Consider the following 14796-nt stretch of genomic DNA (forward strand, 5'->3'; position numbering starts at 1 on the left):
TAAACTATGTGATATGGATGCTAAGTGACCTAGGAGATAAGAGGAAGAGAAAGATTGCTGAGGGGTGGGACTGGCAGAGGTAGATATTCTCAATAATCTCTTAAAATGATGCAAGTTTAAAACTTGTTATAATTGCTGCTAATTTATAATTTTAGCATTTACATGATTCACCGTTGCTTTCCAACCAGGAGCTGTTCAAAAGAGTATATACATGCAACAGTTGAAGCTTGGCAGGAGACATACCTTTAGAATCTCCCTGGATTTGCTAATAAGGGAAAAAGACATACTTTCTTGCTGGAAAACAGACACAAGAATTAAGCAGATTTTGCATGGGGAATATGAGATTTAATAAACAGGAATACAGAACTCTGTAATTTTTGGTATGAGTTTTGTTTCTGTTGAACATTTTTCTTCATACTAAACAAGTTCTAAGTTTTGGAGTTGAGTCAGGCTCAAAAAAATTTTTTTTTAATTTTTAAAAATCGACTTCACAATCTATTTCCTTCTTAAGAAAGGTGGACTACAAGTGCAAGTTATATTCTCAAGGCAATGAGAATTTTCTAGTTCCTAAAAATGATGGGGCAGGAGGGGGTGTGGGGGACATTTAGCCTCCTTTAAAATTGAGGCATCTGTCTGCACAGCAACTTATCTTTTGAAATTACCAAACTTCAAGTGTGCATTTATACTCTTGGTCTTAAAATGCCTTTCACTTGAGTAGTTTAGCAAAGATCCTGGCATCTGTGCTTCTTACCTTTTTGAATCTTTGCAACACAGACGGTGAGCTAAATTAGATTTGCTATAATAGAGTTTAAACTGCTAAAATAGAGGCATGTTTCAGCTTGTGTTTTGAGTAAGTTTAGGCAAGGTTAGAGAATTATAGTAAGTTTTTTTTTTCTCTATACTTGATTGCGTTCCGGGTCTTCCCAAGAAATGTCAGTTATTTCCCCAATTCTAAAAAGAGGGACTCTTTCATAACAGTTGTACAACCAGGCAAAAGAGCACACTCTCGTGTTTCCTTAAGGGGAGGAAACCTGCCATTATGTGAGATAATTAACTTTAGCCTCAGAAAAGTCTTCTTTGAAACGTTCTAATCAAGACTTCAAGCTTTCTGAGTGTTGTGTGCGCTTTATTCTTCAATTCTTCCTGGTCCCGGTTTTGCATTTCTAATGAAAGTGAACTGACAAAGCTGGAAAAGTGGTCTAAGGAGCAAAACAAAGCCAGCAAGCATGCTTCTGGTGCGCCAAGATTAATCAATATTCCAGAAACCTCGGCTTTCCCCCCTCCTTCCCTGTGGTGTTTTCATTTTTCCCCACTCCCCCTTTCCCGGGCACAGACTCCGCCCCTTTTCTTAAGTTGCCCCGATAGTAATTTGCAGTTTCAGAGCACATGCACGCCTTGCTCGCTGCGTTTTGTTGCTCCGCTGTACCTGCTGGGAATTCACCTTGTCATTGCCTGGGGTATCTTCCACCCGTTACAAAATCAGAAAAGGTAAGTCTGACGTCCTGTATTCCTGCTGGGCTACATTTCTCGTTCCATTTCTCTGCCAGTGTATTTTGTTTCCCGAGCAGAGGAGTAGCGAGAGTAAAAGCTAGCCATTTTGGTAGATAAAGTCCATGTTAGTAATTTAATGCATTGAGCGTGTGGTGTCTATTTACGCCGTGTCCTCTCTCAATCTGGAGTTGAGTCATTCAGGGTGGATGGGGGGCAGATTGCGGTTCGAGCTCTAGAAAAGAATCAAGGCTGAGCTGGTCTGTTTTAAAGTGACTGGTAAAGGGAATCAGAGATTAGTAGGAGAGAAAAAAATTTGGTCTCTCGCGTCTCCTCTTCTTCACTTCTCCCTAAACTTTTAATCTGCTGTGAAGTCTTGAGCGAGCTGTACGTCTTATTATCACTGACCCCAGCCTGCAATTTTATTTAAAAGTCAAAACTGTTAAGACTAGTCTTTTTTTCCGCACCTGGATTTGCCAAAAGCTTCCGAGGAGTCTCTTGCTTTCTAGCTACCTCCTACACGGACGCACACACTGGCTTTTCGCGTTGCCAGATACACACGTCCACAGGCACGACTTGATTTTTTACTTGGATTTATCATGGGAAAGGTTACGGATTAGAAATCTTGTAAAACAGCAGGAGGAATCCCTTGATCTTTCAAAACAGCTGATTTCCACCAAGGAGAGATTTACTTAGATATATTTGCATAACCTAGGAACACTTTAAAGAAACTAGAAACCACACGCTGTAACGTTTGGAATGAAAATTGAATTAATCTCCTCATCTATTCTAGAAATCCTAAATTTTAAAATACTGAGAAGTGGGTGATAGTTTCCTCAGAAGACGCCAGCATGTTTGCCACAAAGACAAATGCTACTTTGTACTTCTACTTGGGACCAAAATGAAGATGAATTATGATTTCAGATAATTTATAAACGTGCCCAGTGCACTTAGCTTATTTTATGAAAAAAAAAAAAAGTTACCACGTGAAAGGGTCAAATGTATTTCCCAGGGCCTGTGGGTACTTGTGTTCTTTTCATAAGCATATTTACTAGTTGATATTATCGTGGTTTTTTTCTTAATGCATAAAGTAGTTACTTTATTATATATAACAGCAACCTCTGACTGTGAAATCTCAGTATCTTAATTCATTTCATTGACCTGGTTATGCCTTTGCCATGTATACAACATGAGCCATTAAGTATAATTACTGAGCGTTTCCTGTGCGTTTAATTCAATTGGACATTTATTGAGGGCGAACATTGTGCAAAGTACTTGGCTAGGTTCTGGGGGATCGGGTGGGGGTAACGGTGCTCAGTCACACCCAGCTCCGCTGAGCCCTTTTATAGCTTCACTGGAGAGGGAAGGACAAATGTTTAAAAATGTAACACAAGTACCTGCTCCTATATTCTGGATTTATGCACATGTCTCACACGTGGTTCAGTAAAATATGCACATTCTAGCCTTGAGATCTGGCATTGCCACTCTCCAGCCCTTGATTCCTACTGAGATTATGCAGTTTGCCAACAGCTTCCCCTGGTGTCGGGCAGCCCTGATTTCTCACCCCTGGAGGCTGTAATTCTTGTCTCTTTCTCTCTCGTCTAGTTGTGTTCTTGAACACCAAAGAGGACTGGCTTTCTGGGGCTGATTCCGTGACATTGAAGTTCAAAGAAGAGACACTCTGCGGAAGTAAAACATGACTAAAAGCAATGGAGAAGAGGCCAGGATGGGAGGCAGGATGGAGAGATTCCAGCAAGGGGTCCGTAAACGCACACTCTTGGCCAAGAAGAAAGTGCAGAACATCACAAAGGAAGATGTTAAAAGTTACCTGTTTCGGAATGCTTTTGTGCTGCTTACTGTCACTGCAGTCATTGTGGGTAAGTCATTTGATAACAAGCAAAAAAAAAAAAAAACACAACTGGATCTTGTTTCTCGGGGGCATCTGACTGCCTGGGAATATTATCAGATGAACTGATTGTAGGTATTCAAAAGGATAGCCCAGGCTTTCCTCTGAATTTGAAGATTCTTTTTTTCCTTTAAATGACAGTCTGTTGGCACATTTGGAGCAACATGTGGTAAAACACGTGGGAATCTGAAAGAATCTCATTAGGCATTATGCAAATCAATTGATTGTGTGAAGAAGGGAAATAAATCAAATGTTTCTCCATCTCATGTAAGGATAAAAGAGGATAATTTAATCTTAAGACCTGAGCAGTTAAGTAACAATAGAAACAAGCAAGTGCTCTAGATTTGGCCAAGATGTGATCATTATGCAATGTCACTTTCACTTAAAACTAATGTACACTATTCGTATACCCAGAATGAGACACAGGTCCCTAACAGTAATTATATTCTAACTGGCACTGACTTGCAGCTGAATATCAACACAGACATAGAGGCCGAATCTTTTCTGTTTGTACACTGTCTCATCCAGTGACTGGGAAAGGTAAATTAGGGGAAATGTAAACACAGATCCCTCATTCATTGCCTCTAAGTGTCTGTCATAAGTAGCTAAACCTTTTTTGAAACGTTTCAGTCTCTTACTAATTTAGCATTGTTGACAGCAATCTGTACAAATAAAACATTATTGTTTTGTTTGATTTATTGGTATCTGAAATTACCGTTCATTATAATTAGCAATTATATCTGCTACTTGTAGGTAGCATTAATCTTCCTTTAAAATATAGCTGAAAAACCTACTTACTCAGAATTTTTGAACCAATATAGAAATCCTTAGGCTGGTAAACAGATAAGTCAATGTCATGCTGTAAAAAAATGCTATAACTTAAATTTCTACTAATCTGCCACCAAAAGAAGGCTTTAATCTCTACCTTGGAGTTTGCCAAGATCACCATCAAATATAAGAGGTAATGACAATAAAAACTAAGAAAATTCTGTAGCATGTAAATATAATTATAACTTTATCTCCAGAAATAGGATTCTTAGATTGCAGACAAATAGGAATACAGCAGAAGAGTAGTTTGTCACAAGACTTTAGATATATTCCATTTCAACATCTTTGGCTCCTTTTAGTAATTGTTGGTGATTAATGACTCTTCAATTAATTCCAGAGATGTTCAAAAAGAAAGTTTCCTGATTGACTCAGAGAAGTAATGGCTTCCTTTAGGTCTCCAGGTTTGAATATCTTCCCGGAAGAAGTATTTCAGTGCTGTATCATTGTCTTGGAAGTTGATGTAAAATACAGTATTCTCATCTCGGTTTTTTTCTTTGAATTACAGTTGTTGTCAAGCCAAGTAATAGCTGTGTAATAATAATTATGAGCGATTAGACAGCACTATTCCAGCTACTTTCTGGTGTTTTGCTTATATTAGCTCACTTAATCCTTAAACAAGCTTATGAAGGCAGTGGGTAGGTATGATTACTCTGATCCTCATTTCATAGTTAAGGAGACTGAGCACGGAAAGATCAAGCAACTTGCCCAAAGTCACGCAGCTAGTAAATGCTAGAGGTGAAAGTCAAACTCAGGCTGTCTAGTGCCAGAGGCCATTCTCTTAACCACTCTGCCATCCCAGCTCAGTGCTCTCCTGACTAGCTGACATCTTGTGAGAGTTGCCAGGAAGAAAAATGCTGCCATGTCTTGGTAGAGGCCAATTACCAAGCAATGCTACATGCATTCACATAGCTTTGTCATTTTGCTACATGATTTACTCAGTTAAACTCAGCAGAAAACGTATAATTCTCTTACAAATGATTAAGCTGCATTCCTCTTTCATTTAACAAATACCCATTTATTTTGCAACCCTATACATATAATAATAGAGCTCAGTGATACTGGAGTATGTTTGGAAAAGATGCAGAAACATTGATTCAAAATGGTGTTCTAAACACAAGAGTCCCATTTCTGGGACAGAAATGTTTCAGGTGAAGAACACAGAAATGGAAAGTGATAAAACCTGAACATGGAAATCAGATCAATGGGGAAGGAAGTTCTTAAGTGATTACAAAGAAATAACATCTCTGATAGAAGGAAGATAGTGGCAGGATTTAAGAGTCCATTTTCTCTATGAGTTCTGGGATCATTTCCTAGCCCAAAGAGGACTTGCCCTAAGATTTGTGAGAATTGTGATGAGTTGGCTGAGCTGGGGTAGATAACTTGGCAGGATGCCCTCAGGGTTGGCTTTACTAATGGAAACTGAGGAGGTAGAAGTAACAAGAAGAAGGCACTAACAAAGAAACAAATAAAGAGGTCTCATTGACAGTCAGACCACTGAGTCTACACCAAAGACTTGGAATCGCAACTTAGTAGCAAACAGATTTAGGAGAGAAGGAAGAAGCCTTCAGCTATCTCTTGGTGCCTCTTCCACTGAGGGCCCAGTGAACACAAAGGCTGATTTAGCTTGCCACTGGGTACCATGTCTACATCAACCCTAAAAGAAATAATAGGAAAAGGACATGTCTGGGACATCAACTCTCAAATTTATTTGCTGCAGCACAAGGAAAAACTGGAAAGATGCTAGGAAGGAAGAAGAAAAGAGTTATTTTCTCCAAAGATGAAATGACAAGAAAGAACTATAGCTATTACTTGGTTTCCTTTTTTAATTTTAATTTATTTATTTTAAAATTTATTTATTTATTTAGGCTGCATCGGGTCTTAGTTGTGGCATGCATGATCTTCGTTGTGGTGCATGGGCTTCTTTTTAGTTGTGGCGTGTGGGCTCTAGAGCACGCAGGCTTAGTTGCCCTGCGGCTTGTGGGATCTTAGTTCCCCGACCAGGGATCAAACCCATGTCCCCTGCACTGAAAGGTGAAATCTTAACCACTGGACCGCCAAGGAAGTTCCAATTACTTCGTTTTCAAATTCTTAGGTTTTGATCACTTTTACTAAAAAAGACTGGGAAAATCTACGTAGTGGGGTGAATTTTTTGTTCAGTCTGTTTTCTTTCATCTTTTTGAAATAAAATAAATGTGCATTTAGTGTGTGGAAATAGAAGCTAGAAATACAGAGGAGGAGTAGAGACATGTTGAATCCATATATTCAAAAAAAGTAGGGAATTGTAGCTATTTCACTACCAATCCCTCTACAAACACAGGCATAGAACCACATGTGCAATGTGATGTCATTTCTATGCAATAACATTTCTAATGTCATTTCTAAGCCATGTCAAAGTCTGAAAGTGCCAGGCTGCAAAGCCCATGTAACGGGAGCAGGCTAGCAACTTGAAAGGAGGCAGTGGCAAGTGCTAAGTCCCTTTAAGATAGTTCATCATTAAAGCATTTGATGAAGTGTCTTCCAGGGCTATAGCAGACAAGCTGTCTGACAAAAAACACACTGAGAAGAGTGGTCACTGTCTTTCTTCCTCCGGGAAGCACCTTCTACTTCATACTGTGGTCAGTTGTGTCAGAGGGACCTCAGACATCTCCCTGAAAGAAAGAAAAATCCTTTGTCATGTTCAAGTCACAGAATGTCACTCATCTATTATCTGCTAAATAAATACTTTTTTTTAAAAGATTCAATGCTATTCAGCAATTTAACAAATATTGGATGTTGTGTATCTGGCTCTATGCTATACAATGTGGCATCTCTGCCCTCAGGTGGTTTAGTAGGAGAGATGGATGAAAAATGAGATGACAAAGGAATATATGGGGTTCAGCGGTAGTAATAGAGAAATTCGTAACATTTTTTGAAATGAGATTATATTGTATATACAGTTCTATATCGTATATGGTGTCTTTCTGTGTTGGTACTTTAGACGTTCTACTTTGTTATCAACAACCACATGTGGTAGATGTGCCACGTGGTAACATTTTTAAAGTGTGGCTTTTGAGGAAGGATAGATCTGGATTCATATGCCGGTCGTACTTAATCACCGTATGATCCTAAAGAAGGTGTTTACCTGTTCTGAAGTCTCAGTTTCCTCATCTATTGTAAAATGTATAATATATATTGTGGACACTTACATGGTGCCAAGCAGTGTTGTAAGTGTGGTTAGTATGTTAGCTTTATTTAATCCTCACAACAAGCCAGGGAGGGAGGTATTTTTATGCTCATTTTATAGATGAGGAAACCGAAGCGCAGATACTTATCCCGCAGTTGATGCATTTTGACCGGGATTCAAATCCACCATTTGGGCTCCAAGTTCATACTCTTACCCACCACAGTGTTCTGAATGCTTGGTCCCTCCTCTCAGGAAATGTCCATTCTTGTTATATTACACCAATTAGCTCAGGATGTGCACTGACACATCAACAGGAGGGGTGGAAAGGAGAGATTGAATTGAGAATTCAGAACAAGGGTCACTCCTGAGTCCTGGTGGCTGATTGCATGTGAGTTGACAGAGAAAGTGGATTGCAGGTCAATGGTCTGATTTCTGGCTTGGGTGACCGAGTGGCTTTGGTACCATCAGTCATGGTGGAACACAGGAAGAAGACGGGGGAAGTAATAATGTCAGTTTCGGACATGTTGAGTTTGAGATGTGGGCTGCCACGGCAGTGGAGATACAGTGCAAGAGGCTCACCATAAATAAAGATTTGGAAGGTAGCCTTACCATCTCCAGACTGAACGAAGACAGGTTCTGTCTTTGAGGGTAAACGAATAACGATCAATGCATCGGGTTATCCTACTGCATAAGCTACTCTGTAAGTGAGTCTATTCTGAGAGCAGTATTAACTCTAGGGCCCTTCTTTATAACTAGAAGCAATAATCTCCCAGAAATGCTGTAGTGGTATCCTGAGCTTTGGACATGTAATACAATATCCAGCCGAGTCATTTAGTTCAGCCAAACAGGTTCATTAATGCGGTGAACTATCAGCTGCTGCCTGGACCCAACTAGCCAACTGCTTGAGTTAGTGGCCCCCATACTGACACCTTTCAGCTTACTAAGAGAAGGGCATCTCCACCCAGGTTGAACAACAAGAATCCAAAGAATGGTGAACAGATTTCTGGGTTCAGATTTCCAGTTTCTTCAACACTTCCTGGAAAAGAGAAGGAGCTTCCAGAAGCTCGGGGCAGCCCCTCCCCTGGTGTTACCAGAGCCCAGCTAGTCACTGTCACTCACAGAGACTCCCTGGGCAGAGGGCTGGGCTGGAGGGTGAGCTAGGAAGCAGTGGATTCATAATGCCCTGCTCTGGAGATGCGACATAGGGATAGAAAAATTGTTGGGGACAACAATAGCAACTAGCCGACTTGCATTAGATCCCAGCCCCCCCTCCCACCGTCTCCAAAAGCACTCCAGAGAGCTGCTTCCTGTCCTGGGGATAGAGTCCAGGACTGAATAGGGGAGTAGATCAGAGCCACGGATTCTGGAGTCAGAAGCTTAGGTTTATGTCCCATTTCTGGAACTGATCCTCTGTTTCTTCATGCGTAAAGTGGAATAATGATAACACCTCTGTGCCAAGATTCTATCCCAGTTCTGCCACTTACGACCATGTAACCTTAAATAATGTCCTTAAATGCTTGGCGGGCAAAGTGTCTGAAGAAACCGTCAACCCTCCGTCTTTGGCTTCCATCTGTGCTAGGGCATCAAGTGAAAATACACGCGGGTTTGAGGATGCTGCTCGGCCAGAGGACTGAGAGCCAAGGGTGAGGGAGGACCGGGTGTGGGAAGGGGAGAAGACAGTCACCTGCTTTAGGTCTGGAAGTGTCTTCTATTTCCTTGGCTAGAGGAGGGAGCCAAGAGAGTCGTAGGAAGAGACTTAATAGTTGTAAACGGCTTTGAGAGGCAGAGATGAAAGCCTCAGTGTAAGTGACACCGTCATTATCTGTCCCTTACCTACCTGGCCTCTTGAGCCAAGCAGAAAGTAATCCCCAGGCAGCAGTTATCACAACACAGACTGCTCAATGGAGGGAGTGATGTCTCAGGAAAATGGGAAGTTGCTGAGAAAATGGTTTCAATAAATGTTGTAACATACTCAATAGTGCATCTTTGTTCGTACCACTCAGGACCCATCAGAGTTCACCACCTCCCTGGTTTCTCCTTTTCTCCAGCATTTTGGTGTCTACTGTTCATTAATTGTTGCCCCCATCAGAATGGAGCCAAGCAAGATGAGGGGTTCTGGAAACTTGGAGAAAATGTTGCTGGTTTCTAACAGAGTTGGCAAAGGTTATTTTGAAGTAGGGGGTAGAAGGCTTAATGTTGTTCTAAGATTGTCTCTGGATTTTATTTTGCTCTATTTTCTTCCTGTTAATTCAGATAATGAGAAAACTGAGCAGGCAATTTCAAATTTGTTTCTTTTTCAAGTAGGTAATCAAATAAGTATGTGTGTTCAGGACAATTACCTGCAATAATAATATCTTCCATTGTGGCTGTGTCACAGTTTACAGAGTGCTTTCCCATTGCCCTCTATAGCAATGTAAGTCCATGGCCAGTTCATCCCCCCTTCTGATCAGTATCTGTGAATGTCTGGAACACAGCTGAGAAAGCGCTGAGAGTCTAAAGGTCCTGCTTACAGACACAGCTCTGCCATCAGCTCCCTTTATGATTTAAGACAAATCTCTGGACCTCATATTTCTTCACCAGCAAAATACATTTGGACTAATGTCTGCCTCCAACTCCAAAATTCTATCATTTAAAGTCTAATTTGTCTTCCTCTAAAGCTGAAAATACGGAATAAGATACATGAGGGTTTTCTTTTCAGCCCATGATGCTGTACCATTGCAAGGACCTTTTTCCTGAACTCATGATCTCCCAACTCATTCTAGCCAGTCTCTCAAATCTATGAAGCAGCTGCCTTCTCTTGCTTTGAGTTCTTGACTGTCAATTTCTTGCCTCTGGGTGTGGTGGCCAATGTTTCCTAAGCAATGTTTGAGGACACAACTGAGGCACACCTCTGCAGAGCCACTCCTGCCCTTCCATCTTCTGTATAAATCAGGGGGTGAAAATTGCAGGCCTTTGTTTTTGCTATAGAGTAAACAAGGTTGTCAAGAGCCTACGCTATTTGGAAGAGGCAACTGGAATTTAAGCACTGTCTTTTCCAAGCTTTACATTCCAGGTGTTGAGTTCTTGATATTTATGGAACGCTGGGGTACCATCATTCACCAAGTATTTGGTCTGACAGCTAGGTGAGCTGTATCATTGCTGTGAGATGTGGAAACACACAGAGCACTTCAGGGCACACACTTTAGCCATTGTGCTCACCGAGGATAAAAATTATGAGTTTTATTTCAAGCTTCAGTGCTATCAAAATGGCCCAGAGCTTATTCCCTAGACCAAGAATATTCCCATCACTAGACCCAATCAAAAATGCACTCAAGGGCTTCCCTGGTGGCGCAGTGGTTAAGAATCCACCTGCCAATTCAGGGGACACGGGTTCGAGCCCTGGTCCGGGAAGATCCCACATGCCACGGAGCAACTAAGCCCATGAGCCACAACTACTGAGCCTGCGCTCTAGAGCCGGTGAGCCACAACTACTGAGCTCATGTGCCACAACTACTGAAGCCCACGTGCCTAGAGCCCGTGCTCTGCAACAAGAGAAGCCACCACAATGAGAAGCCCGCGCAGCTCAACAAAGAGTAGCCCCCGCTCGCCGCAACTAGAGAAAAGCCGATGCACAGCAACGAAGACCCAACGCAGCCAAAAAAAAAAAAAAAAAAAAAAAAAATGCACTCAAGTGGTTTTGAAACCAAAAAGAGAAGAATAAAACCCCCAAGGCTAGATAAAGGAAGATATACCCTGGCTGAATTAAGTCAATGTCGGGGAAAGGCACTCCTTTTTTCCCTCTGCATATCTTATCAAAGAGTTGAAGGTAAATTTAGGAGCAGAGAGTTGAAAGGTACACTTAAGTTTTGAATTTCAAGACTGAGTCCCTGTCTCCTGAGAGGACAACTTCATTCTTCTTGTCCCCAAAGAGATTTCTCCAGTTCTCCAGCAATGATTCCAGGTCACAAACTGCTGTTGCTTCTCAGAGAGAAAACAGTGGGCTATTAGTGAGAGCCTTTCTATTCAAAATCTTGTAAGATGAAGCTCATTTGTCCCTAATGAGAGTAGAGATGGACAATTACTGCCCTTCTCACCCTGAAAAGATGGCCTCTTCTTTTAGACACATTGCATCACTGGAAATTCCATTTTTAAAGCAAGAAAGGCAAAACCTCAGAGATCATGTGCTTGCTGCTCTCTTCAGTGTGTTGATGAATGTGAAGGTAAAGGCATCAAGAAGGAAATTACGAGTCTTTGAAGAGACTACCTATGACCCAAGTTGTTTTCTTTTCTTTTTTCTTATTTATTTACTTTTGTCTTAGATTTGCTTTTTTAAGGCAAATGAAGTAGACTTGTGCATAAAGCTGCGACTCAATAAACTTGCCAGGGCTTTGTAAGTTCTGGCATCAGGATGCTTTCCACAGCATGACAGATGAGGAAAGAGCATACCTTTGCTGAGTGGTTTACAATGTGAGTTTTCAGCTCTGGTATACTTGTAACTCTGGCTAATTGGGTGAAGCAGCACATGAGCCTATAACGACTGAGTTCAAAGTTTTTTCAGATTCACTTCCTTGTCTCCAGAAAAAAAGCCTTTTGGTCAGAAAGTGATCCACTCAACTATAAATCTGAGCACGCTAGTGTCCCCCCTCTCCATGACCCAAATTAAGGAAACTCATTGTTAAAGCAAATTAAAGCAGATTGAGGACCAAGCCACCCAGACCCAGAGTGAGTTTTTAGAAAGATTCAGGCATTTAGCAGAAAAGATGTAAAATAAAATTCAGTCAGGTTTTGTTTTTAATTGTGGGCCATGTTTGTGTGTGTATTTATTTTGTTATTTTACTTATGAAATAAATAAATCTACGTTGCCCCAAATCAAAAAGAACAAAAATGAAATGAAATGAAAGTGTCACACCCACCCAGATCCCCCAGGGGTCCAATTTGTTTTGTTATCTGTTTCTTCTGTGACTTTAGAGTTATTTTATCAGCATAAAAATAAATTCATATTTATTTATTTTTGCCTTTTACAAATTGTACCATAACATATATAGCTCGCTTCATACTTTGCTTTTTTCACTTTACAGTATCCCTTGGATGTCATCCCTTACTAGCACATAAAGAACCACCTCATTCTCTCGAGGCTACATTGTATGGGTGAACCATACTCTATTTAAGCAATTCCCCATTGATGGGACACTTAGGTTGTTTCCAACACTTTGGTATCATTTTTCAAATGGTATAATGAATAATCTGGGATAAAAGTTATTTCACCCTGGTAAAGGATATCTGTGGGATACATCCCGAAAAGTGCAATTGCTGAGACTAAGGGTATACCCATGTGTGATTTTGTATAGCTAATTTATACCCCATAGGGGTTGGAGTCATTTACTCTTCCAAATTGTGAGATTTAAAAGAGTTTGCCCCAATGGGGCTGCTGCCACAGGTAGAGATAAGTGGTCTTTGAAGTTTGTGTGGGCTGGCAAGCATATGAAAGACAAGCAAAGGCACAGGGAGAACTTGGAAAATTTTAAATATATTTCATTTCCAGTTTCTACTCACAACTGTATATATTACCCAGAAAGGAAGGCAACAGATTCTGGTGATTTCAGTTACTATTTCTAAAATAGATTTTTTTTTTAATGACAATGGATTGGACATTTAAAGACCCGTAGGATTATTTATAAATTATATTACCATTTCACATAGTCTATGTTAGTGCAGCTTTAAGAAGAAAGCACCAGGCTTCTCAGAACTCCAAGGTTCTTCCGGTTCAGTTGTCTCTCAGTGTTGCACACCATGCAGATTTGAGTCTGCATCTGTACCATGCCTGGTCATCAGTCACCCACGGCTGGTTATCTGGGCACCACTGGTGGAACGAGGCTGGAACAGGTATTTCCCACCTCCAGCAACAGGAAATACCAAAGGACAAAAGAATGAGCCAAGCCAGGGCCTCTGAAGGATGTGGGAACAGAGGAGTGGGGGAGGGTTGAAAGGTTGACTCAAACACAGAGTAGCTTCTCACCAGGAAATGCCTGGAAGTTTGAGCTGAAACAAAAAGCCAGGGACCAGCAGACCTCTTGGGCAGGTAAATTCTCCATTTTGCCCTTGGCTTCTTTATAAAAATGAGTCAATGGAACTTTACATCCAGCAGCTTCATCAGACTGGCATGAGACAGGCTTTTAACTTCTCCAGATTGGGCCACGATCTAGCCAAGTTCTGAAATAGAAACTTTTATTTGATCTCAAATAATTATTGAGTACCTGCCATAATAACCGTAATGGCCAAATTGATAAAGCATTTTATGACTTACTACAAGCTTTCGTAGGCATTATCAAGGACTTTAGAATTCATTAGAAGAAACCAGATGAATGCATATAAAACAGCTAAGATAATGCTCAGAATATGGAGCAGAGAATATTAAAGTTCAAGAAGATCGTAGATACTGCTTTTCTGATCTATTTCTCCCATTATTCAGATTAAGAAGCGGGCAGGGAGGGCAAAGAGATTATGTGACTTGAAGATATTAGCTGTGGAAATAGGCAGATCTAAGTCTGAAACCCCATTTTGCCACCATCAGTTACTGGCCGTGTAATCCTGGACAGATGGCTTATTTTTTCTAGGGCTCAGTCTCTCCATCTATAAGATGGTGATATTAAGTCCTGTAGGTTTGCTATGAAGATTCAGTCATTTAAGTGAAGTATCTACTAGTGTAATTTACTGGCAGCATCAGGCCCAGAACCCTCATCTCTGACTCCCAGACTATGATCTTTATACAGCATCACACCTGCTGTCTTTCATACTCCCAAAAACCTGTCTAGTGAGAGAATTAGGAATCGAGAGCTATCTCTCCTAGTTTGTGAATCTAGAAACCTGAGCATATGAGAAATCATAGTTCAGGCAAAAACCAGTTTCCCACATCATGAGAGAAATCAGAGTTTGGAGTGCAGTAGGGAATCGGATTCATGGTGCAACTAAGCAGTTCCTCTGCTCGGGAAACTGTTCGACAGCAGCTGGGGGCCAGGCCTAGAGACTGTGCAGGTCAGACAAAGCCCTTATCGTCCTGTGCAGCTCACTTGGTGTGGTGGAAACGGTGACCTTGCTTTTAACCAATAGAATATGGCGAAGGCAATGGATGCCACTCCTGTGATTTTATTCCATCATACATTAGGTTGTTGTGAACTTGAGGCAAAGTAGTGCTAGTTTTTTGTTTGTATGTTTGGTTTTTTACTACAAATGAAAAGACCCTAGCTGGGAAAGAATAGTATTTTGTCACATAAAACCAGTGGTGTGCTATCAACAAAAATATTTGATACTATTATATCTTTGAGCCATCTTGCATTCAAGCAGACAGCATGGTCTCCTTTCTGGCTGAAGATCTGCAGGCCAAGCTTTTTCCCAGTAGGAGTTTGAATGGGCTTTGACTGGTTTGCAATGTAAA

General features: G+C 40.9%; 1 protein-coding gene across 1 annotated transcript in view; it reads left to right on the forward strand.

Moving 5' to 3' along the window:
- The first annotated feature begins 1081 nt into the window (after positions 1 to 1081).
- Positions 1082 to 14796, forward strand: part of SLC1A3 (solute carrier family 1 member 3) — a 75497-nt gene continuing 61782 nt past the window's right edge. Inside the window, exons 1-2 of the mRNA XM_079918745.1 lie at positions 1082 to 1488; positions 3094 to 3365. Coding sequence (XP_079774871.1) covers positions 3185 to 3365 — 181 coding nt within the window. The 5' untranslated portion in view covers positions 1082 to 1488; positions 3094 to 3184. The remainder of the gene's footprint in view (positions 1489 to 3093; positions 3366 to 14796) is intronic.

This window comes from Stenella coeruleoalba, assembly GCF_951394435.1.
Source record: "Stenella coeruleoalba genome assembly, chromosome: 3".
NCBI classification, from domain to species: domain Eukaryota; kingdom Metazoa; phylum Chordata; class Mammalia; order Artiodactyla; family Delphinidae; genus Stenella; species Stenella coeruleoalba.